The sequence below is a fragment of the Procambarus clarkii genome, chromosome 22, assembly GCF_040958095.1.
Source record: "Procambarus clarkii isolate CNS0578487 chromosome 22, FALCON_Pclarkii_2.0, whole genome shotgun sequence".
Lineage (NCBI taxonomy): Eukaryota > Metazoa > Arthropoda > Malacostraca > Decapoda > Cambaridae > Procambarus > Procambarus clarkii.
In genome coordinates, this window is record NC_091171.1 from 19,105,980 (window position 1) to 19,129,469 (window position 23,490).

At 50.2% G+C, this 23,490-nt stretch overlaps 1 protein-coding gene across 6 annotated transcripts in view; it reads right to left on the reverse strand.

Annotated features, from left to right (window-relative positions):
* The window catches only part of LOC123757746 (N-acetylgalactosaminyltransferase 6), a 151,898-nt gene that overhangs the window by 27,320 nt on the left and 101,088 nt on the right, over positions 1-23,490 (reverse strand). For all 6 annotated transcript variants that reach the window (XM_045741602.2, XM_045741594.2, XM_069329515.1 and 3 more), the window contains exon 9: positions 11,525-11,746. In XM_045741602.2, coding sequence (XP_045597558.1) covers positions 11,525-11,746 — 222 coding nt within the window. The remainder of the gene's footprint in view (positions 1-11,524; positions 11,747-23,490) is intronic.

Genomic DNA, 23,490 nt, shown 5'->3' on the forward strand with positions numbered 1-23,490 from the left:
GGGCTGTATTGGAGGAGTATACTAGAAAAAACTCTAGCTATGAGGAATGAGGGTTGTGTGTCAGGCCGTAAGGTTAACAAGGATAGGCTGTTGGCCATGATGTGTGCGAATACCGACAGCACAGACAGAATCATGTGTGCAATTATTGGCAAATCAAAGAAACTAAGAGCCATGCAACATTGCTTGGACAGACTGCCTGTGAAATATTGTAATGCAAAGAATGCATGGTTTACGCAGGAGATCTTTCTTTCCTGGTTTCATGATGTGTTCTGCAGGGAAGTTCGTTACAATCAAGTTAAGAAACTCAAAGTAAGGCCAAGCGAAGTTCGGGCTTGGCTGTTGCTTGATAATATGCCTGCCCACCCCAGAATTGACACCTTAACCTCACATGATGGCAAGATAACGTGTATGGCACTTCCTCCTAATACATCATCTCTCATCCAGCCTATGGATCAAGGAGTTATCTGTGCCACGAAGAAGTTGTACACCAAAAAGATGCTCAACGAAGTTTTGGTGATTTTCCTCTTCCGGAAGATGTGGAACTCGGTGTGGATAAGAGGGTTAAAAAAAAACTTGAGAATTTGAAGAACTATACAATGAAGGATGCCATCTATAACTAGGCCAAGGTGTGGAGTGAAGTAAAGGAATCGACTTTGAAGAATTCTTGGAAAAAAATTCTCACGTCTACGGTCAGTAATGAGGATGAAGAAGAAATGAATTTTGAAGGATTTACAGCTGAAATCCAAAGAATGTTCAGAAATGCTAGCAAAAACTTGGAAAGTCAGGATGTGATTAATTGGCTTGAAAGAAATGCCAATGACCCAGGATATGGTGTGATGAGTGAAGACGAGTCTCTCCAGTCAATTACTGGTGAGGTCGACGAAGAGGAGGAGGATGAAGAAGGCAGTGAAGAACCAACACCACAGACCACGAAATACAGTTTACTCATGACCTATGTTGACGGATTAATTAATTTTTCATCCAATTGTGCTAATCCTGAAGTTAAAAACATGTATCAGTACCTGAGGCAAACCAAAGAGCTGATCATACAACAGGCCAATGAACACAGAAGGCAAGTTCTTTAATTCTTATATGGTAAGAAAATCAAGCCAAGCACCTTCAACCAGTGAGGCATCACAGGCAAGCCAAGCACTTTCAACCAGTGAGGCCTCACAGGCAACCCAAGTGCCTTCGACCAGTGTGGCTTCAGCAGCTGGCAGTCAAAACTAACTTTACTTAATGAACTGTACAGTAATTTTAAGTGTTAATTTTAGTGTTGTGTTAGTATAGGTTACGTAAATTGTCAAGAATTCTTAACTTCACGATGTGTGACATCAATCAAGAAGACGAACAATAACAAGGTAAGTTAAGGTTTCTAGTTGAATATTTAATAATTTTATATGGCAAGGCAATTCAAATTATGTTGTTTGTAGAATAAAAAAAAAGTTGGAATTGGTCCCTTTTGGACTCAAGAGGTGAAAAAGTACTCTAATCCGGAAAATGTGATTATCCGGCTGGGGATCCTTCCCATATAGTCCAGATAATCGAGTGGAGACAGTAATTATCAAAAGAAGGCACAAACCGGGAAGGCTACGTAGCACCACCAAATGTGCAGAGTAATCAGAGGGCACTAAATATCGCCAATGATGCCAATACAAGAACAGAAACGCATATGGCGAACGATATAAAAAGTATCCGATTCACTAAGAATTCTATCGAGGGACAATTGACCGAGAGGGACGGTCGGGAAACAAGACACATGCTTGTCCTGGAAGTCAGGACATTCAACAAGAATGTGCATGACCGTAAGAGGAACAATGCAATTTGGACAATAAGGAGTAGGGCACCGCTCCATTAAGTGACCGTGAGTTAAACGTTTAAGGCCAATACGTAACCTAGCCAGAGCCGTTTCCCACCACCAGTTACGGTGGTAGGAGGCAGGTAATAGGGACACACACGACTCTTAAGAGTACGCAGTTTGTTACCATTAACATTAGACCAACAACCCTGCAAACGGGCAAAGATGGTGGAATGAATAACTGGGTACAAGTCGGAATAAGGAATACCATTACAGGAGATGGGACAAGTGCAGATAACTTTCTTAGTGGCAGCATGCGCACGGTCATTTAATGACACATAACATGGCTGGGAACCCAGCAAAACTCTACCGACTTAAATTTACTGGAGATAAGATACAGCCAATGTTGAATCTCGATGACCACCAGGTGGACCGGATTAAAGGACCCCTAAGCCAGGAGGGCACTACGAGAGTCAACTACCACTACAAAGGAGGATTGACAACAAGAAAGCAGGAGACAAAGAGCATAGAGAATAGTATAAAGTTCTGCTGTAAAGATGCTAGCCTCCGGAGGAAGACAACACATATAAGTGTGGTCAGGAAAAACAACAGAGTAGCCCACACTGTCAGCAGACTCAGACCCATCAGTGAAGATGGAAACGGAGTGGGAGTGTGAAGAAAAGTGCTCAAGGAAAAGGCATTTCAGAACTGTAGGAAGGGTAAAAGCTTTAGTGATGTGGGAAATGTTGGCAAGGAAGTACAAAATTTGGGAAGGGGGAACCCTCCACGGGGGCAAGGATGGAACAATACGAGGAGAAACATTGGTAATACGAACTGGAAGAGAATCTTGTACGGGAGACAAACGGACAGAAAGAGGAAGGTGGTGAAGAGGAAAGAGTTACAGGGTGGTGTAGAGGTGGTGAAAAAAGCACTGGGGGGGGTGTCATATTTATAGGCCGCGCAGTTAAAGGGTTAAGAACTGTCAGTCATTCAAGATCGGGTTCAGCGACGAAAGGAGGACTGACAATAAAAGGGTCCCCTCGCTCGAGACGTTGGATACTACAGTTCTACGGGTGAGAGAGTATGCCTCCCCAAACACCCGGGCATCAAAACAGAAGAAGTCCGAAAGAATAATCAAGACTGGTGAAAGATCGGCAGGAAATGACAATTAGAAAGGAGAAGAAGGTGGGAGAAAAATGAAACACAAGGAAAAGGAAAAATTGTTCTGGCAAAATTGGTAAAGACAACAGCAGGGTCCTAAGGATTCAAAAGGACAGAGGACTGACCCATGGAGCATCACACTCCGGCAACCGCCCACCAAGCCAGAAAGCCGTTGGCGACAACGAGCCAGAAAGGGAGGGGGGTTAAACCATCCAAGGCGACCGCTGCAAACTCCTGCACTGTGCTGTGAGCCCGACGGAAGGACAGACCCCACTGCCCCAGCCAGGTGACGACATGTTCGTGAACACATTGAGCGAGGGCTACCTTACCTTGAGGTTATCTTGAGGTGATTCCGGGGCTCAGCGACCCCGCGGCCTGGTCGTCAACCAGGCCTCCTTGTTGCTGGACTGGTCAATCAGGCTGTTGGACGAGGCTGCTCGCAGCCTGACGTATGAGTCACAGCCTGGTTGATCAGGAATCCTTTGGAGATGTTTGTCAAGTTCTCTCTTGAACACTGTGAGGGGTCGACCAGTTATGCCCCTTATGTGTAGCGGAAGCGTGTTGAACAGTCTCTGGCCTCTGATGTTGATAGGGCTCAGGTAGGCGCTAAGCACTGAACTGTGAAAAGCCCAAAGAGGAAGCCGGCGATGCAGCAACCGATGCAAGGGCCACAGAGGTCAAATCCAGTGAGAGATAGAGGCCGAAGGAGCATCCACGAAGGAATTAGGAGACACACCGAAGCCAAACCCGATCTGGCAGGTAAACCAGCACTGTGAAGGTCAGACTCCCACACAACTGCTCGAGCAACCACCAAGTGACCCAGACCCCTCCTCAGAAGCAGCTGAAGGGGGGATCGCAGCAGCAGAAACGCTTTCGGAGGGAGACACATGGAAGCGGTCCGAGAGTCCTAAACAAGACCTAGCCAGGTCGAAACCTAGGACGGAACCAGATGGGACTTCCTCCAGTTTACAAAGAACCCGAACCAGGAAAGAACCACCCCTCCGGTGATCAGACAAGCAGACTGGCTGGGAGTCCACACCAACCAGTCGTCGAAATGGGCCAACACCCGAATATCTAGCAGATGTAGATGGGTCACCACGAACCGGATAAGACACGGAAACGCGAGGTGCCAGAAGCTGGCCAAAGGGAAGGCAATGAAGATGAGAGGCAAGTCGCCTCACCATGAAAATGAACCAGTCCCTGATCCCCGAATGAAGTGGGACACGCCAACATGCAACCCAAAGGGCCAGAGACACCACTCAATAACCCGGACCCAAAAGAAGCCGGAACAGGGATAGAGTTATCAAGAAGGAAGCCAGCGGTACAGACAGGACAAAACCAGAATGAACCGAGGAACTGCACACTCCAGTTGCAGGACTATAACAGGATGACCCAACAGAGTGAAAGGGAAGAAGCCTGACTCACCAGCTCTAAACCCCCAGAGGAGGAGGAGTCGCCCAACACCACTACATTTTGGAGGACACGACCCAAACTGCCCACTAAACGTGGGACCATGCATGGGCAGAGCAAGCCTCCCCTCCAGCACCTGGCCAAGAGAATAAAAAATAAAGAAAAGAAGGGCAAGAATTCGACCTTTGAGCAGAGCGAGTACCAGGCTGAACCGACGAAGACGGCTCTGGAGGAGGCACCAGCACAAAAGCTGCATCAAAGGCCCATCGCAACAAGCAGAAGTTAAGACCCAAGAAATGCAGTCTGAAAGCCAGAAAGACTCCAGAAGCAGCAAGTCCGGGACGCACAGGAGGTAACCACCAAGAGCCATCCGAACCTCCAAAGGGGAACCAAAGAGGAAGAAAACCTCTCGAACGAAACCAAAGAGCCCAAAGGAACCTGAAAACAGACCCGGGGGTAGCCCAAACAACCACATTTGCCGGCAGAAATGCACCACAGAAGGAAGGGCCAAACACAAGACACAAACAGAACCCCTAGCCAAAATAGCCAGAAACAAACAGACTGAAAACCGAGAGTCAAAAGCCATGGGAGCAAGCAGAACAAACAGGCATGAATACTGGGCCAAGAAACCCAAACACATGAATACTGAGCCAACAAACCCAAACACAGACAGAAAACACAAAATCGGGTGAATAAACCAATATCCAAACATTCCCAGGGGAACAGAAAGGGCAAAACTCTTCAAAAGAAAGAACAAAATAGACACAGCAACAGGAGGAGAAAAAACTTCAGACAGAGGCAAGAAAATGCCTCCAAAATGCGAGCGCACACTCCCAGACACATGTAAACAAACAGCAGCCAGGCGAGGAAGTGCCCGCATAAAAGAAACTGGCCACCACAACAAAAGTAAATGCAACAACACAAGGGAGCCAAAATTACGCCACCAACTGGGAAAACAAAGCAGACAGGAGGAGGGATGAAACACCCAGAAGGCACAAAGCCCAATCAGGAGTAAACAGCCCTAGAACTGCTAGCGCGTTCCCCCCATGCTAGCAGTTCTGACTCCAGGGCAGAGCTGTCTTCCATGCCCTCCACCCCTGAAGAAAAGGCAGAGTCCAGGGAAATGGCAGCAAAGAAGGAGGTCTGCTGGTAGGACCCAGAAGCCTTGGCAGAAGGAGCAGGCTCGAATGCCTCCGTCCCCCAACACGGATGGGGCAGCCTGAGTCTCATTACCAACTAAACCCTGCCTCGACTCCGAAACTCTCAGACGTTAGGGAGCCAAGAGTAGGGGTGGGTTCGGGTGGGTGGGGGAAGAGCAGGACGAACAACAGGGGAAGGACAAGGGAGCGTGGACCGAACCAAAGTCGAAGCAACAAACACCCCCAAGTCCAGGTTCCTATAACCAAAACGGGGCAGCTTCGGGGCATCTGGGTGGACAACTAACATAGCATATTGCAGCAACCTAAACCTAGTATGCAATGCAGATGCTGCCTGTACAGTGTGTCCTCACTTGAACGAACTATACGGGGCGAAGCTGATTAGTTCCAGTGTGGAATTCATTTCATCCGTCCGGCCCCAACAACCGTCTTCATTTTTTTTAATACAAATGCCAGGATACATTTGTGTTAGGAAAATTGCACCTGACTCACGAAGGAAGTCTTTGCTAGTGCTGGGTACTGGTCCTGTAGGCGTGCTGTGAAACCGTACCAAAAACTTTTGAATTTTAGTTTGTTTCTTCGTTGTGCGCTGCTTTATTATACAGTAATATCTTTCATGCTCTTTAGGTGTCGATAATAATCTGCCAGCTCTTCATCATCAGTCACTTCTCTGACACCATCCCCCACCACCAAACTTCTCTTGACACCATCCCCCACCACTGACACCACCAGACTTTTGACACCATCCCCCACCACTGACACCACCAGACTTTTCACACCATCCCCCACCACTGACACAATCCTCCACCACTGACAATCCCTCACTGCCACCACCAGACTTCACTGACACCATCCCCACCAAAGACACCATCCTCTACCACCCCCAGTTATAAAATGGTGGTGGTAGGGGGGGGGGTGGTGTCTCTGACACCACCCCCCCCTACCACCACCATTTATTATGAATTCTTCATTTTGACTACATAATAAAGCAATTTTACAAGCAACTGAAATGTTAAATATTCTATAGTTTAGTACGGGGTAGTAACCACAAGTAACCACGACTAAGTCACTTTAATGTTCAACTCACTGAGGACTGGGCCTAATTTGGATAGAAGGGGGGGGGGGTGTCGGGGTGGTTGACAGGCAATGTTCCCACCCAGCTGGACAGCCTGACTGGCTGCTGTTCACTGCTCTGCTCTGCTGGGCTGTTTTGCTATTGCTCCCGAAAGTACAGTTCCCTGGGTATTTATTGGAAATCTAGTAGCAAACTCTGCACACAAGTAGATAGCCCCAGGCCCTCTACCAGCCACACCTTACTGCGGCTTGTTTGAAGGACATACCCGGCTATCAGGCTACAATTATCAGATGCCAGATCAGATCACACAACCTGACCACAGATCGACATTAACATTTAGAGGTGTGAGTTTCTTAATTACTAGGGGCCACCAACCTGGTGCCTCTCAAAATCTTGTCTGTGACTCTTGTACTATGTATATATATTAAATACAAAACATCTTTACGGTGTTACACCCTGACAACACCTGACACCACTTTCCTCCCCTGACAACACCTTCCACAACTGACCAACTGCCTCCCCTGACAACAATGTCCACCACTGAAACCTCCTGCCTCCCCTGACAACAACGTCCACCACTGACACTACCTGCCTTCCCTGACAACAACGTCCACCACTGACACCACCTGCCTTCCCTGACAAAAGCTGACACCACTTGCCTCCCCTGACACCACCTTACACCACCTGCCTCCCCTGACAACACCTTCTACTACTGACACCACCTGCCTCCCCTGACAACACCTTCCACCACTGACACCACCCACCTCCCCTGACAACACCTGCCTTCCCTGACAACACCTTCCACCACTGACACCACCTGCCTCCCCTGACAATGTCCACCAGTGACACCACCTGCCTCCTCTGACAACACCTTCCACCACTGACACCACCTGCCTCCCCTGACAACACCTTCCACCACTGACACCACCTGCCTCTCCTGACAACACCTTCCACCACTGACACCACCTGCCTCCCCTGACAACACCTTCCATCACTGACACCAACTGCCTTCCCTGACAACACCTTCCACCACTGACACCACCTGCCTCCCTTGACAATGTCCACCACTGACACCACCTGCCTCCCCTGACAACAACGTCCACCACTGACACCACCTGCCTCCCCTGACACCACCTGCCTCCTGACACTAAACCCCCCAACTACTGACACCACGTGCCCCCAGACTCCAACCCTCACCAATGATGCAACCTGTCCCCTTTGACACAATTTTATCATCCTTCAACCATTTCTCACTGGAAACCGTAGGTAAGCAAAATATAATAATAAAGGTACTCAGATACGGCAAAAATGAGGATCTGAAACATAATACAGGGTACAAAACACAATCGAATCTGCCCATAGTAGGAAAACAGCATGTCAAGGATTTGGGAATAATGATGTTCGACGACCTAACGTTTAGGGAGCATAACCAAGCAAGTATTGCGTCAGCCAGAAAAATAATAGGATGGATTACGAGAACCTTCAAGTCCAGAGATCCCATCACAATGGTTGTACTCTTCAAATCACTTGTGTTGTCCCGTCTTGAATACTGCTCAATACTCACTTCCCCTTTCAGAGCAGGAGAGATTGCTGAAATAGAAGGAATACAGAGAACATATACAGCATGCATAGACGAGATAAAACACCTAAATTATTGGGATCGTCTCAAAGCTCTCCAAATGTACTCACTAGAAAGGAGATGAGAGAGAGATACCAAACAACATACACATGGAAAATACTGGAGGGACAGGTCCCAAATCTGCACAGTAAAATAACAACATACTTGAGTGAACGACATGGAAGAAAATGCAGAATAGAACCTGTGAAGAGCAGAGGTGCCATGGGCACAATCAGAGAACACTTTATGAATATCAGAGGTCCACGGTTGTTCAACGTCCTACCAGCGAGCATCAGAAATATTGCCGGAACAACCGTGGACATCTTCAAGAGGAAACAAGATTGTTTTCTTCAAGGAGTGCCGGACCAACCGGGCTGTGGTGGGTATGGGGGCCTGCGGGCCGCTCCAAGCAACAGCCTGGTGTACCACTGTCTCAAGTCAAGTCTGGCCTCGGGCCGGGCTTGGGGAGTAGAAGAACTCCCAGAACCCCATCAACCAGGTATCAAGCAGGTATAATACTGAAGAACTGTTTACACTTTGGTGAATCATAGTTGATGACAGTGGCTGTCATCAACTATGACAGTCCCAGTGATCGCTTGGACAAACAATCCTCACAATCTAACATTTGTATGTTCCACTGAACAGTTAGTACCGAATTCAATTACAGTGGCACCTCGACTTACGATTGCCCCGACTTATGATAATTTCGAGTTACGATGTAAATTTGATCGAAAAATGCGACTCGACTTACGATAGTGTCGTCGACTAACAATATTTGTTGGTACACGTTTGGGTCGACCGAGCGTGTGGTTCCTGGTCACGCGGGCCGACCTGCCTAAGTTTACTCGAGCTGCCCGCTTAGTGACGATCACACCTATAAGAAATTTCATTTTTGTGGTGATTTTTTGTTTTTTGAACATAAAACTGATTATTATATATCACGCCATGGGTCCCAAGAAAGTCAGTGGTAAGGTTCAACATATGAAAAGACATGTAAGAATGACCATAGAGGAAAAACAAGAGGTCATATGCAAACATGAAAATGGTACTAGTGTTGTTGAACTTGCTAGGCAGTACAATAAATCTTCATAGGAGGCGGCGGCAGCATTAGAGGATGTCCCTTCCTCATTAACTAAGAAAATGTGTGTACTATGGGAAGAACTGCAAAGTTTCGCTGAAAAGAATCACCCAGATAAAGCTGTAACAGCCCGTTGCATTGACCTTTTTAATGACAATGTGATGCCTCACTACAGACAAGTGTTGGAAAGAAGGGAAAAACAATCTTCAATGGAACGATTTCTAGTGAGAAAATCAAGCAGTGAGCCAGAAGCAAGTCCTAGTGGTATGCAGGCAAAACGTGCCAGAGTGTGTACCCCAGAGAAGTCCTCACTGCCTGATGTTATAATGGAAGGGGACTCCCCTTCCAAACAGTAACACCTCTCCTCCTCCCCCCTCCTCACCATCTTCCATACGCCATCAAGAATCCTCCATAAAGGTAAGATAAACGTATGTACTGTATTGTAGTTAGAGAACAAAAATTGTATTCAGTATAAAATGTATTTGTAAGTTAATATTTTGGAGGGTGGGGAATGGATTAATTCAATTCCCTTTATTTCTTATGGGAAAAATCGCTTCGACTTACGATATTTCGACTTGCGCTCTGTATCCGAGAACAGATTACCATCGGAAATCGAGACCCCACAGTAGTTCGGATCATCCGGCAATTCGATAGAGCGGGGTTCATTAGAGTGAGGATGCACTGTACTTGAATATCAATGTCATCAGGATGGGTAAAATGAAGAACAAGCAGAACACGATTCACCAGGCTCCGGGTCAAAGGTATCGTTGACCCAACAGGCAGCATGATGGAGGCAAAAGTGGTGACTGTTACCCTGAGACAAGGACACACAGCAGCCTTCAAACTCGTATGAGGCGAGCCGTAGGCTCACTGCTACAGGAAGCCCGGGCAAGGTGTTACTAACCGGACACCCTAAGATAACAAGGGGAAGATAAAAAACACTGAAACCCCTGCAACGTGTACAATCACGGGGGCCTAGCAGAGAGCCACCAAAATATTATAACCGGCCGCTGCATAGGTAAGCAGGTTGAGCAACACCTTGACGTCCCAGCCACAAGCAAAACCACTTCATACCCATGGCCAAACACGGGCCACGAAACCCCAGCCGGCCACGAGGGCGGGGTAGATGCCGAGCAGCAAAAACCCCTACAGAAATGACGTCCCAAACGCACCAGGAAAGTTAACCCCGATATGCAAGGGTAGTACACACAGGGCACTTAGGAAAGGCTGCCCTAAGTGCATGTAACCCTGGTACACTTCAGGTACACCTGGCTACCACACCACAAACAACAGAGAACACCACGAAGGTACAGTAAAAACAGTGACAGGAAACAGAGGCCAGTGTTGACAACTGCCCTGGATTGCATTAGTCAATTAACTGATGTTGGGTAGCCGGCAAGGTGGATCCAGGACTACCCCCTCCATGGGGGGTGGGGGAAGAGGAAGTTGCATGCCAGAGCGGCACGGCAATGTGGTGTGACATTTGCTTGTTTCCTTGGGAATTGAGGGAGTTCTACCTCTCTGTTTGGTTTTCAGTTGCAATTTTCTTACCATGTGGGGGTCTGTTTTATTAGGCTTACCTTTCTAGGTGCCTAACCCAGGTCAATGGCAGATTAGGAAAACACCCAACCACAGGGAGGTTTTCCAGGGCCATTGCTCTCTCTGCCTCTCTGAGGGGACCAGGTTCTGGCTCCTGGTCCCCGGTACGTTGAACTACTTTGACTAATGCCCTGATCTAATGAACTGCATATTAGCCCAATAGCTCCATGGAGCCAAAGAGGCTCCCAGCAGAAAAAATACTTTAATTAAAAACAAACAAGTTTATTTTGAGAAAATGAGTTTAAGATGTTAAATATAACTGATTTGGAAAGTGAAGAACTACAGATCAAGTCAAAATGCTTCAGTGCTGTATTTAGTGTAAAGAAAGTAGAAAATGGACCTGATGGTCAAAGTATTAACAAGTGTTGGAAAATTCAAATTCAGTGATTCCAAGTTCCCATTAGTTACCCTTCCAAGTACCTACTTTAAAGAATCCAAGTGAAACATGGGTCCTAATATCACAAAATTGTATCCTTAAACATCGATGAAATTGGCTACAATAAACAGAACACCAGACCAGTTATAAAACAATAAATTCAGCCAATAATTTGTAAATGTGTAACAAAGGGCATAAGAATTTTATAAAAGCTTCAAGTAGATCACACTGCAATTAAAAAATAAAACTTACTTTCCCACTGGCAAAATTTGGAGGTTCAATTGGAGGGTAAACTTTTGTCAGATCAAAAGCCACTTGTGTCATAAACCATTTAAATGGTTTGCAGTTTAGTCTTTTCCTTATAGCTTTTTGCTCCGTCAAGTCCCCCACATCAATTTTTAGATATGATGGTCGACGTTTATAGAGATATTGAGCATATTCATCCATCCAAACCTCGGCTACTCGACGGTAATTCTGAAAATACAAGCATTAACCTTTTAAATTATTATACTACATTATTGTTTATATGTGGTCTTAAGAGAAGGTTGTCCTATGGCATCAGCCAACTGTTGAGATACTTCCATGGTAACTCTGAAATTCAGTTGACAGTGGGATTTACCATGCTGTCTCTTCTACCTGGTACACATTTTTATTACTGCCCATACAAGTCTAGATTCATGTTGGCAGTTATTCCCCTCACTCTCCTCTTAAATCTCACAAATTTCATCCACAACACACTGTGAAGATCATCCACACTGTTCTTTTCTTCTCTCCTCTCTATTAAGGCCATCTCAGCAGTTGCCTGGTGCTTACATGCTCAGCCTGAAGATCATGTCAGGTCTCCAAAACCCAAGCTGACCCATACACAGCAAGGCCAACACAGAGTTAGGCAAGGATATGAAGAGAAACTTCATGGACAACTCGCATAGGAGGAGGTTAAAAAACCAGTGTTGAATGTAATGAAACGCCATCTTCTGGGTGAGTCCTGGAGGCTCCCCGGAGCTATCCAGGCTGATATAGATACCCTAACTATTTTGCATCAATCAATGTGGGTGGAGTTCTAGGCCTACCGGGGAGACTACGAGCCAGAACCTGGCCCCCTCACAGAGGCACGAGGAGCAATGGCCCATAGAAATGCACAAGTGATTTGGAGCAGTCTATATCTGCCATCGACCGGGACAGGCACCCAGAAAGGTAAGCGCCACAAAACAAACCCCTATTCCGGTTAAAACAAAGGAAGTCACCAACGAGTGGACAGAACTCCCCCAAAAGAAAAATGAGCAAACAAGCATGACGTCACACGAGCCCCCAGACCCTCGCGCCGGCGATCCACACCTCAGTTCTGAGGCTGGATATCAAAAATTTGAAAAGACCGCCGACCGGAGGGAGGGAGGGTTGCCGGGTAGCCACTGTGACTCGCCCAGAAAATGGCGTTTCATTACATTCAACGCTGGTTTTCTGGGGGGACCCTCTACGGCTCCCCGGAGCTACTTCACCAAAGACGAAAACAGAGGGATGCATCCGGGAGGCGGTCGGCACTCACACCACAATACGAAGTCGAGACAACAGGCAGCAACAGCCGACCCAAGTCGACACAGGCCCAACTAGGCCCAGGAACATACACAAGGGAGCGCGCAGCCAGGACCCAGCACAACCGCCAAAACAAACTATGGCCCGAATGTCAGTCCAAGACATGCCACTAAGACGGCAGCAAGTACAGCAAGCCTACAAATATCAAGGGCATGGGGAGAGACTGCAGGCAAGCTAGACAGAAAGAAGGGAAACTGGATCAACCCAAAGCGTAGCCCCGGCCACAAAGGCCGCAGCGTGCAAAGAATAGCGTAGAGCCGCAACCGGACACAAGAACACCACCCCGGCCAGCCAACCAAACAGCAGCAACCCCAGGAACCCCTCCGGAAAGAGCCATCGCAACCCCACCAGAAAAGAAGATAGGGCCGCAAACGAACAAACCGAACACCAGAACCCCAAGAAGGAGAACCACTGACAAAAACCGGAACCGAAGGGGCCACAACATACCAAGGGGAAGAAAGAAAAAAGCACCCTGCCCAAGAGCAGGACGGCACAAGTGGAGCAGAAGCAGGCCAAAGGCGAACAACACTCTAGACAACGTGTGAACAGTGCAGAAGGAGCAGCAAAACAAGGCAATCCGAAGTGGTTCCGACAATGCCACACAAGACAGGGCGACGGTATACAGCCAGATGACAGCCATGAACCACTACGAGAAAACAACAAGACCACGACAAGAAAGATCGCAGTACACCTATGAAGAGACAAAAAGAAAAGGAAGGACCGCCAGAAAACCCCATACCGCCGCCGAGACGAAGTACACAGGTGGGACACATTCAAGAAGCCACCTGATCACCAAACAGATGGTGAGATATTTGAGTCAAAACGACTAGACTAGAAGACTCGAGAAGACTGAACCAGCCCCGTCATGGAGCGGACAGACCAGGCAAGAGAGGTGGAGCCATAGGAAAAACCCCGGGTGCGGACACTGAGTAAGCCGCGCCGGAACCAAGGCTGCCAAAGAACCAAAAGGAATGTCCGCCGGGGAACCAGGAACCCCGACAAAATCCAGCAAACAACCAACCCGGCCGAGCAGACATGCCCCATCCGGGAGGCACACCCCCCCACGGGACCGTGGAACAACAAAGAAAAAACTGTAGCCAGGGCTAGAAGCCAAATGCCCCCTGCCCCAACAAAAGGAGCTGCAGGGGCAGGAGTGGGTGATCGGAAGCAAAGACACCAGTAGACAATGCAACACAGAAGCTGGTAGTGACAAAAGTGAAGAGGAAGAACGTAAAGCTACACCGGAACACTGGGACATTCCACAAAAGAAAACTGAACAAGAGCAGAAAGCAACCTAGCACAAGCATGAAAGCAGCCAATACACGCCTACCAAGAAACACAACAATGTGTAGGATAAGGTAGGAACATGTAAAAATGCAATGAAAAGACAGTCCAAGTACTGGAAGCCAGGGACAAAAGCATAAGCAATCGGCAACAGAAGGCACATGAGCCACATGCAAACATGAATCGAGAGAAAACAAGACACTCGCTCAAACTCAAGTGCTAATGGGAGAAGGGTCATTCCATTTCAAATCACCAATAAGTCACCTATGGTTCCCACTCAACCTTTTCCAAATGCCATGAAATTTGTAGTAAGATAACCCTAGACACCCAAATGACAATTTGCAAAATATTAGGGCTCAATCTGCTTTGGTTCTTAAATAACAGATCCATATTGAATGGGCTCTCGTCCCGTTGATGTGTAAATACCACAAAAATTACCAACTTTGATCCTTTGTTAAATCATGACTAGTGTCCAGAGAGGTGAGAAATTTGGCATACCACAGCAACTTTTGGTGTGGAATACAGCAGTGTAATCAAAAAAGTAGTTTGGGTAGCCATTCAGCTATCGATCCATGCTAATATCACTGCCAATATTTCTCAAAATATCTCAATATGCGTCATTCCCAATTTGGTTTTGAATGACACCATTGGATAGAGCAGATTTTTCTATACAAGAGTAACTTTTATTTAGGTTGGGATCTGAATTCCTAGTTCAGTCAGAGGACTCTAAAAATGACATACCTTGGTGCGATATCGAAAAAATCAAATTATGATTCTCCATCTTCTTTGTGCACTGATGATGACTGCTAGCAAATTGATATCCAAACTGATTGGAAAAATTTTAAGCTTCATTGGGTAGAACATTTTTGGGTGGGATTCAGAATTATTATTAAACAATCAGTGCTATTTTAGGTTCGTGTTCTATATTTATCTTTACATCTTTGTAGTATTGTGTCAGCAGGTCAAACATTGCTGTTTACTTATTTGTGTATTTACTTGCAATAAATACACAAATAAATAAAAAGCAATATTAATATTAATGTATTACAGGTCTCACTTGAAATTACTGTATTCAGTTAGTTAAATAATTTGAACTGAATTTGATTACGGATACGTCATGAATCAGGATTCCATTGGTTTATTGCCATGTGCTATTGCTAGCCATGAGTGTGGCTCTTCTGAATGTCACTTGACAACCTACACTCCCAACAAAGGCTTGAAGTTTCTAAAACAGTATAGTGCAGAAGATCAAAAAACCAGCGTTGAATGTAATGAAACGCCATTTTCTGGGTGAGACCCGGAGGCTCCCCGGAGCTTTACCGGCTGATATGCTAATGTCAGACTTTGGCATCAGTCATGTGTATGGAGTTCTAGGGCCTACCGGGGACCACGAGCCAGAACCTGGCCCCCTCAGAGAGGCAAGGGGAGCAATGGCCTATAGAAACCCCCGTGTGGTTGGAAGCATTCTATGTCTGCCATCGACCGGGTCAAGCATCCAGAAAGGTAAGCATTCCAAAACAAACCCCTATTCTGGTGAAAATTGCTACCTAAGCCGAACTAGTGGATAGAACTCTTCAACAGAAAACAAGGAAACTAGTATGACGTCATACGTCACCGCGCCGCTGTCTGCGCAGCTCCCCCCTCCCCAGGAGGGGGAAGGGGGAGCCCCAGACCTCCCACGCCGGCTATCCACCCACCAGTTCTGAGGCTGGATGTCAAAACACGCGAAAAACGCCGACCGGAGGGAGGGAGGGTTGCCGGGGAGCCTCCGGGTCTCACCCAGAAAATGGCGTTTCATTACATTCAACGCTGGTTTTCTGGGGGGAGCCCCGTCGGCTCCCCGGAGCTAACTACCCACAGAGGAAGGTCAAAGGGACAAAACCGGGAGGCGGACACCACGCACCCCCCAAGGAGGCGAGACAACTGGCAGCAAATGCCAACCCAAGGCGCCACAGCCCCGAAAATCCTGGGAACAACACGAGAACCACGAGCAGCAAGGCCCCTGCACGAACACCAAAAATCCATGCCCGAAAGACTGCAAGGCCACGTCGCCCAGATGGCAGCGAGAGCAGCGAAGCCACGAACGCCACAGGCATGAGGGAAGAACACAGGCAGCTTAGCCGCAAGAACACGGCTGACCACCTGGGACACCATCACCCGCGAACCGGGAAGAACAGAACCGGATCAACGCAAAACGCGCTCCGGACCCAAACGCCGTGGCACGCAAACAGCGGAGGGCCGCCACTGAACACACAAACGACACCCCCGGCCCGACCAACGAAGCACCAACAAACCCTGGACCCCTCCAGAATGCAGCAGCCCCACCCCGCGCCAGAAAAGATGGAGACTGCTGCCATCAAACAACCAAAACGCTAAAACCGAAGGAGCAAGAAAACTCAGCGAACCGACCCCCAGAGGCAAAGGCCCAAAGGAAAGAGCCGACGAAAAAACACACCGGAACCGAAGGGGCACTACCAACCGAGGAGAAGACAGAGCACGCTGACCAGAGACCAGGATGGTGCAAGCGGCGCACGAACAGGCCGGAGGTGAAACGACGCACAAGACAGCTGACTAACGGTGCAGAAGCAACACCAAGACCGAAAGCAAGCTGAAGCGGCTCCGCCTGCGCCGCACGAAAAGAGGCGACAGTATGTGGCAAGACGACGGCCCCCAACCCCCACTAGAAAACCAAGCCGAGAGTAAACCAAGCCAACAAGAGTAACCACCTAAGAAGGGACAGGAAAAGGAAGGACCGCCAAAATACCCCATACTGCCGCCAAGAGAAGCACGCAGGTGGGACACCTACCACGAAGCCACCCGACCACCAACCGGAGGCAAGACCACAAGGCAGAACATAAGCAGCCCCAACAAGGCCCCTCCGAGCCCAGGAAAAAGGCGGAGCCGTGAGAAGATCTCGGGCGCGACCACCGAAACCCAGGCGGCACAAGGAGATGGAACGTCTGCCGAACAGAAAAACTCCCCAAAGCATGCAAGCCCGCCAGGAGTTCAGAAACGACGGGTCCGACGCGAGACATCGCAAGAACCCCCCCCAAAAAAAAAAAAAAACAACCGGCAGGGCAGGAAAACCAAAGAAGGCGGAAGGGTCGCCGCCAGAACAGGACCCGAACCAAGGGGCACGAACAACTGCAATAGACCGAGACAAATAAGCACATCACAGGACACAGGCTGACCAACGCCTAAGAATACACGCAGAACATCCCTGCTGCAGAGGAGGCAGGAAGAAAGAGCAGAAGCACAAAAAACCCCAGGAGAACAACCAGGGGTGGACAATCAGGCAGGGACAAAAACCGCACGCAATCCCCAGGCACAAAACAGCAGCAAAGTGCCACTCCACAACCGGACACAGGAACAAGGACACGCCACCGTGAAACACGGTACCAATGCACACGTGCAGCAGCAACAGCAACTTGTAAATAGCAACTCCCCTCTGCAAAGGCAGAGAACGGAGCAGGCAGACCCCAGACAGGGCCAACGGAGACACGACAAAAACCTTGCAGGCCCAGAAACCTGCACCAGGCGACCGACGGCGGAAAAACCCCGCTCGATACCTGCTGGATGAGGTACTGGGAGCTCTTTTACACCTGAAGCCCGGTCCAAGGCTAGGCCAGACCGGCCAGAGGATGGCCCACCAGGCAGCTGCTAGGAGCAGTCCACCGGCCCACATACCCCCACAACCAGGACGGGCCGGAACTGCCATACGAAAACAGGCCAGTGCGCCCTGGAAGTCCACGGACGAACCAGCAGGCTTATGCTCGCAAGTAGGTCGTGTAACAAGCACAGACCACTGATGGTAATACAGTGTCCCCCAAAAGTGCCAATAGCACCACTGCACTCCACTGGTACTATCCCGCAAGTTCTACCAGATAGGCGGGACCCAAGAGCCAGAGCTCAAATCCTGCAAGCACAGCCAGGAGCCTCACCAGGTGAGTACAGAACCAACCCTACAACCCCCACACCTCACAACATTAAAAAGGGAGGGTCCCCTGAATGACACCAGCATGGGTTGGACATGCACATGAGGGGGGACAGGAAGGGGTGATAAGGGACAGTCACTGGTGTGCGAACGGTTGCAGTCGTACAAAATATACCTAAATAAAGACAGGTATAGAAACACCGCCGCATCCAGCGCCCGGCCAAAAGACGCCAGACTGCAGAAACTCACCTGGCGAATGGTGGCACGAACTGGACACGACTCAACCGTGCCCAGAAGAACTTGAGAGCACCGCCAGGTGAAGACGCCAGAGCCGGACCCTGCCGGACCCGCAGGAGAACAGGGAGAGGCGAGGGAGGCGGTCCACACCCATGACAGGGAAAACCGCGGTGTCCTCCCCACAACAGGGAACCAGGACACCCCCGGCGCGAAGGGGCACATACCGCAGCCAGGGAGAAGAACGAGAGGCGAAGCACTGAAGCAAAAAAGGGTGCAAAACCCCAGCACTGAAACACCGCCCAGACCAAAACAAACTCCACGGCGCATGCGCAGAACACGCCGGCCGAACCGCACACCCTCCCTGCGGGAAGGCGCCAGCCAGGACTACTGCACGAGAAAAGGAGCCAAAAGAGGAAGCAGGAACAAGAAAACCGGCCAAAGAAGCAAAAGAGCCCAAAAAGGAATCCAACCGGGCGACAAGCAGCCCAACCGGGCGACAAGCAGCCCAACCGGGCGACAAGCAGCCCAACCGGGCGACAAGCAGCCCAACCGGGCGACAAGCAGCCCAACCGGGCGACAAGCAGCCCAACCGGGCGACAAGCAGCCCAACCGGGCGACAAGCAGCCCAACCGGGCGACAAGCAGCCCAACCGGGCGACAAGCAGCCCAACCGGGCGACAAGCAGCCCAACCGGGCGACAAGCAGCCCAACCGGGCGACAAGCAGCCCAACCGGGCGACAAGCAGCCCAACAGGGCGACAAGTAGCCCAACAGGGCGACAAGTAGCCCAACAGGGCGACAAGTACGAGGAGCCGACAGACGTTCCAATAATGCGGGAAGCAGCGAAAAACCTTCCCGTACCCTCGAGAACACAGAAGCCAACACTAGTCCCGAAGGCACACGAAGGCGCAGGCGCACCCGAGATCAGAAGTCACGCAGAACCCCACCGAACGGGGAAACATGACAAAAACACCGTCCCAAAAAGGGGGGGGGGGAGGAAACATCCACCCACAGGACGGAACCAACCGACTCAAAGGCCAAGGAACCGAGCCCGGGGAGGGGCCGACATCCAACAGCACGTACGGCGAGTGGGGAGGAAAGACCCCACTCCGCGTAACCACAAGCCCCGCCTAGAGGGGGATAAAAACCCCCACGGGGTCTAACGGGGCCAAGGCCCCCCCAAGTCAGCCCCTCCCCAGCCCCGGGAACCTACACGACAGGCCCCGGGGCCGAGCCGTTCCCCCAAAGCCCCGGCCGTACCAGAAAACCGGGGCAGCCGCGAAAACACTAAGGAAGGGAGCCCACTGGCAGACTCATACAACACGGCTGGAGGAACAGGCCCAAATGCCCCCGTCACTACCCCGGAAGGGGAATTCCCCGAGACTGCCCGAGTCTCAACACCACCAAAAACCCCGCCCCGAACCTACAGACCGTAAGGAACCGGATGCAGGCAGGGTGAACCAGGGGAAAAGACAAGGGGGCGTGGATGGAACCGAAGCAGCCAACACCCCCAAGTCCCAAAACGAACTACAACGGGGCAGCCCCGGGGCTCCCGGGGAGGAAACCACGAGAACGTTGCCACCACCAAGGCTCAAGTGCAACGCCCCTGCTGCCCGCACCCGCTGTGTTAGCACAACTGGGTAACCGAGCCACAACGAGCAACCAAACTCGCAGGACTCCGGGTCGAAGGTGTCACCGACCCCACAGGCAGCAGACGGAGGCAAAACAGAGAGTCACCCAGAGACAAAAGGTGAGAGCAACCCTCAAACTCGCTGGAAGCGAGGGGGGGGCTCTGGGGTCACATCCATCGGACCCGCGCGCCCCCAGGGGTTTCCCAGGGTCCCGAGCGTTTACTTTAAGAGGACTCGCGCTCAGGTAGTCCCAGGCAGGGTACTGCTAACCGGCACCCAAAGCTACCAAACAACTTTCTAAGAGCTGAACCCCCGGGACGTGTACACTCACGGGGACCTAGCAGGGGGCACCACCAGAAAATACTCAGAACACAAGGGACACAAGCGGCAAGAACGAAGGCAGACCCCCCCACCAGGTAGATAAACAAAAAGAAAAAGAAAACCCCGCAAGAGGACAGCGTACCCAAGCGGAACAGAGCCGGCCGCTATGATTGGTAAAGACAAGCTGCACAGTACCCCGCGCCCCACCAGTGCAAACACTGCCCCTTACTCTAAGGCGAACAAGGGAGACAGAACCCCCGAGCACACAAAGGGCGGCCGAAAACCAAGCAGTAAACGGCCAAGCAGGGGCAGGACCCAAGGAACTTGTGGAAGGTGGCCCCAAGCCCCAAGGGCAGTACTTACAGGGCACCTAGGGAAGGGAACCCTAGGCGCATGCAGCCCGAGTACTGAAGAATCACTCCCGGCTCACGCACCACCTAGAAAACAGACACCACACTCTAGGTACAGTGCTGAAACAACCACTGGAGCCGGAGCACATAACCATTGCCTATAGCATCAGCCGAAGAACTGGTGGGTGGATAGCCGGCGTGGGAGGTCTGGGGCTCCCCCTTCCCCCTCCTGGGGAGGGGGGAGCTGCGCAGACAGCAGCGCGGTGACGTATGACGTCATACTAGTTTCCTTGTTTTCTGTTGAAGAGTTCTATCCACTAGTTCGGCTTAGGTAGCAATTTTCACCAGAATAGGGGTTTGTTTTGGAATGCTTACCTTTCTGGATGCTTGACCCGGTCGATGGCAGACATAGAATGCTTCCAACCACACGGGGGTTTCTATAGGCCATTGCTCCCCTTGCCTCTCTGAGGGGGCCAGGTTCTGGCTCGTGGTCCCCGGTAGGCCCTAGAACTCCATACACATGACTGATGCCAAAGTCTGACATTAGCATATCAGCCGGTAAAGCTCCGGGGAGCCGACGGGGCTCCCCCCAGAAACTGATAGCAAAGCGAAGCGAACTGAACTTGGAGATAGAATCTCAAATATGCCTCCATCATGAAGCTTTAATGTTGACAAAATTTGAATTTTTGCAAAAAACTTGCTGCAATCCCTTGAAGAAGAAATGCCATGTAAAGCGAAAAGATTTGCGACCAATCACAGTAGCTACTTTATTACAAAAATTCATTAGATTTATAAAGGGTCGAGTGGGAGGCCTTTGGTGAATTCACATGGAATAACCCAGAAGCAACCCCCACATGAGCACCAAACACCCCCGACCCCAAGAAACAGGAAAAAAGTCATCCAAACCACAGGAGGAAGGTGAGGGGTATAGAAGGCGTGTACACATGCCGGATGTATATGAATGTGGAGAAGGAGCGTACATATGGTTGAACCACATGGAAGAACCGAGCAGAATGGCAACTGGTCTAACCCACACCCTGCGACCCCACAAATGGACGTCCAAGTCAAAATCGGGGAACGCCCCAAGAAGAATGTGGAAAATATTCTGACAACCCAATAAACCAAAAGTCAAAGGCTGTTAATGACAGGTTAGGGTAGGTCAGGTGAAAGCTATGGGGAAATCCTGAACGTGAAAATCGGCGCCCCCCGATGTCAACCTGGGCGACCACCGAGGAAGCGCAACACATGGGCCGACCCAAATGCTACTTGGATCAGACATCAGAATGGTACGGAACATATATACTGTATAAGGGTGCAGGCTGGTGCTGAACGATGGCAATGAATGAGCATCCAGAGTCCCAGCTAATAAGACACCAGACCATAGAATCTCACCTGTAACGCATAGGCACTATCAAGGAATGACAGCGTAGCCACGTAACAGTGTAGGTGCATTGCTAGTGGATCATGTCCAGAGATGCTTGTGCAGGAGAGCAGGGGCAGTGGAGAGGCAGAGGAAGCGCCGCTCCCAGCTACTCCACACCCATATGCAGAGAAAGAACTAGACGTGTTCCCCACATATAAAACTCAGAACTCCCCCAATATCCAGGGAGCGACAAATTGAGAGAGAAGATGAGGGAGAGCAGTGTACCACCAGGGAGAAGCGCGCGGAGCACCAACATGTGTACACTGACCAACAACAAAACGTTGGGGTCCAACGGGGCCCAAGGCCCCCAAGTCAACCCCCAACCCAACCCCCCAGTATCCGTGGTGTAGTGGTAAGACACTCGCCTGGCGTTCCGCGAGCGCTATGTCATGGGTTCGTATCCTGGCCGGGGAGGATTTACTGGGCGCAATTCCTTATCTGTAGCCTCTGTTTAACGCAACAGTAAAATGTGTACTTGGATGAAAAAACGATTCTTCGCGTCAGGGGATCGTATTCCAGGGACCATAGGATTAAGGACGTGCCCAAAACGCTAAGCGTACTAGTGGCTGTACAAGAATGTAACAACTCTTGTATATATCTCAAAAAAAAAAAAAAAAAAAAAAAACCCTCCCCAATCCCGGGAACCACCCAACAGGCCCCGAGGACGAGTTGTCCTCCAAAGCCCCGGCCCCACAAGAAAAAGCCGGGGTGGTCGAAATAGCAGGAAGAGAGCGGGCCCACTGGTCAGACCCCTGAGCTACGGCTGTAGAAACAGACTCAAATGCCTCCGACGCAACCCCGGACAGGGCAACCCCCGAAACTGCCCGAGTCTCAAACCTCTAAAGCCTGCCCCGACCCCGAAGCCCTCAGACGCCTAGGAGCTGGAAGCAGGGGGGTTAGGGGACCGAAGGAACCACAGCAGGGAAAGAACGACGGGGCGCGGACCGAACCAAGGCCGACGCGACCAAAACCCCCAAGCCTGGGTCCTGAGCAGCCTCAGGGCATCTGGGAAGCAACCAAACCAGCGCCGTGCAACAACCTACCCAGCAATGCGTGAGCCGCCTGCACCCGAGGAATGTCACCAACAGACTGGGTGAATGGAGCCACAAACAAGCAACAAAGCTTGCAGAACTCGGGGTCGAATGTGTCACCGATCCAACAGGCAGCATGACTAAGGCAAAACAAGGAGTGTCGCCCTGATACAAGGGGACAGAGCAACCCTCAAACTCGCACAAAGCGAGGGGGGGATGCAGGGATCTCGTCCATTGGACTCAAGTGTCCCCGTGGGGTTTTCCAGGGCCCTTAGACTTGGTCTGCAGAGGGTTATCCTAGACAGGGTACTGCTAACAGGCGCCCAAAACTACCAAGCAACTGCTAAAAGCTGAACTCGCTGGACGTGTCCACTCACGAGGGCGAAACTGGGGGTGCCACCACACAAATGACCCTAATA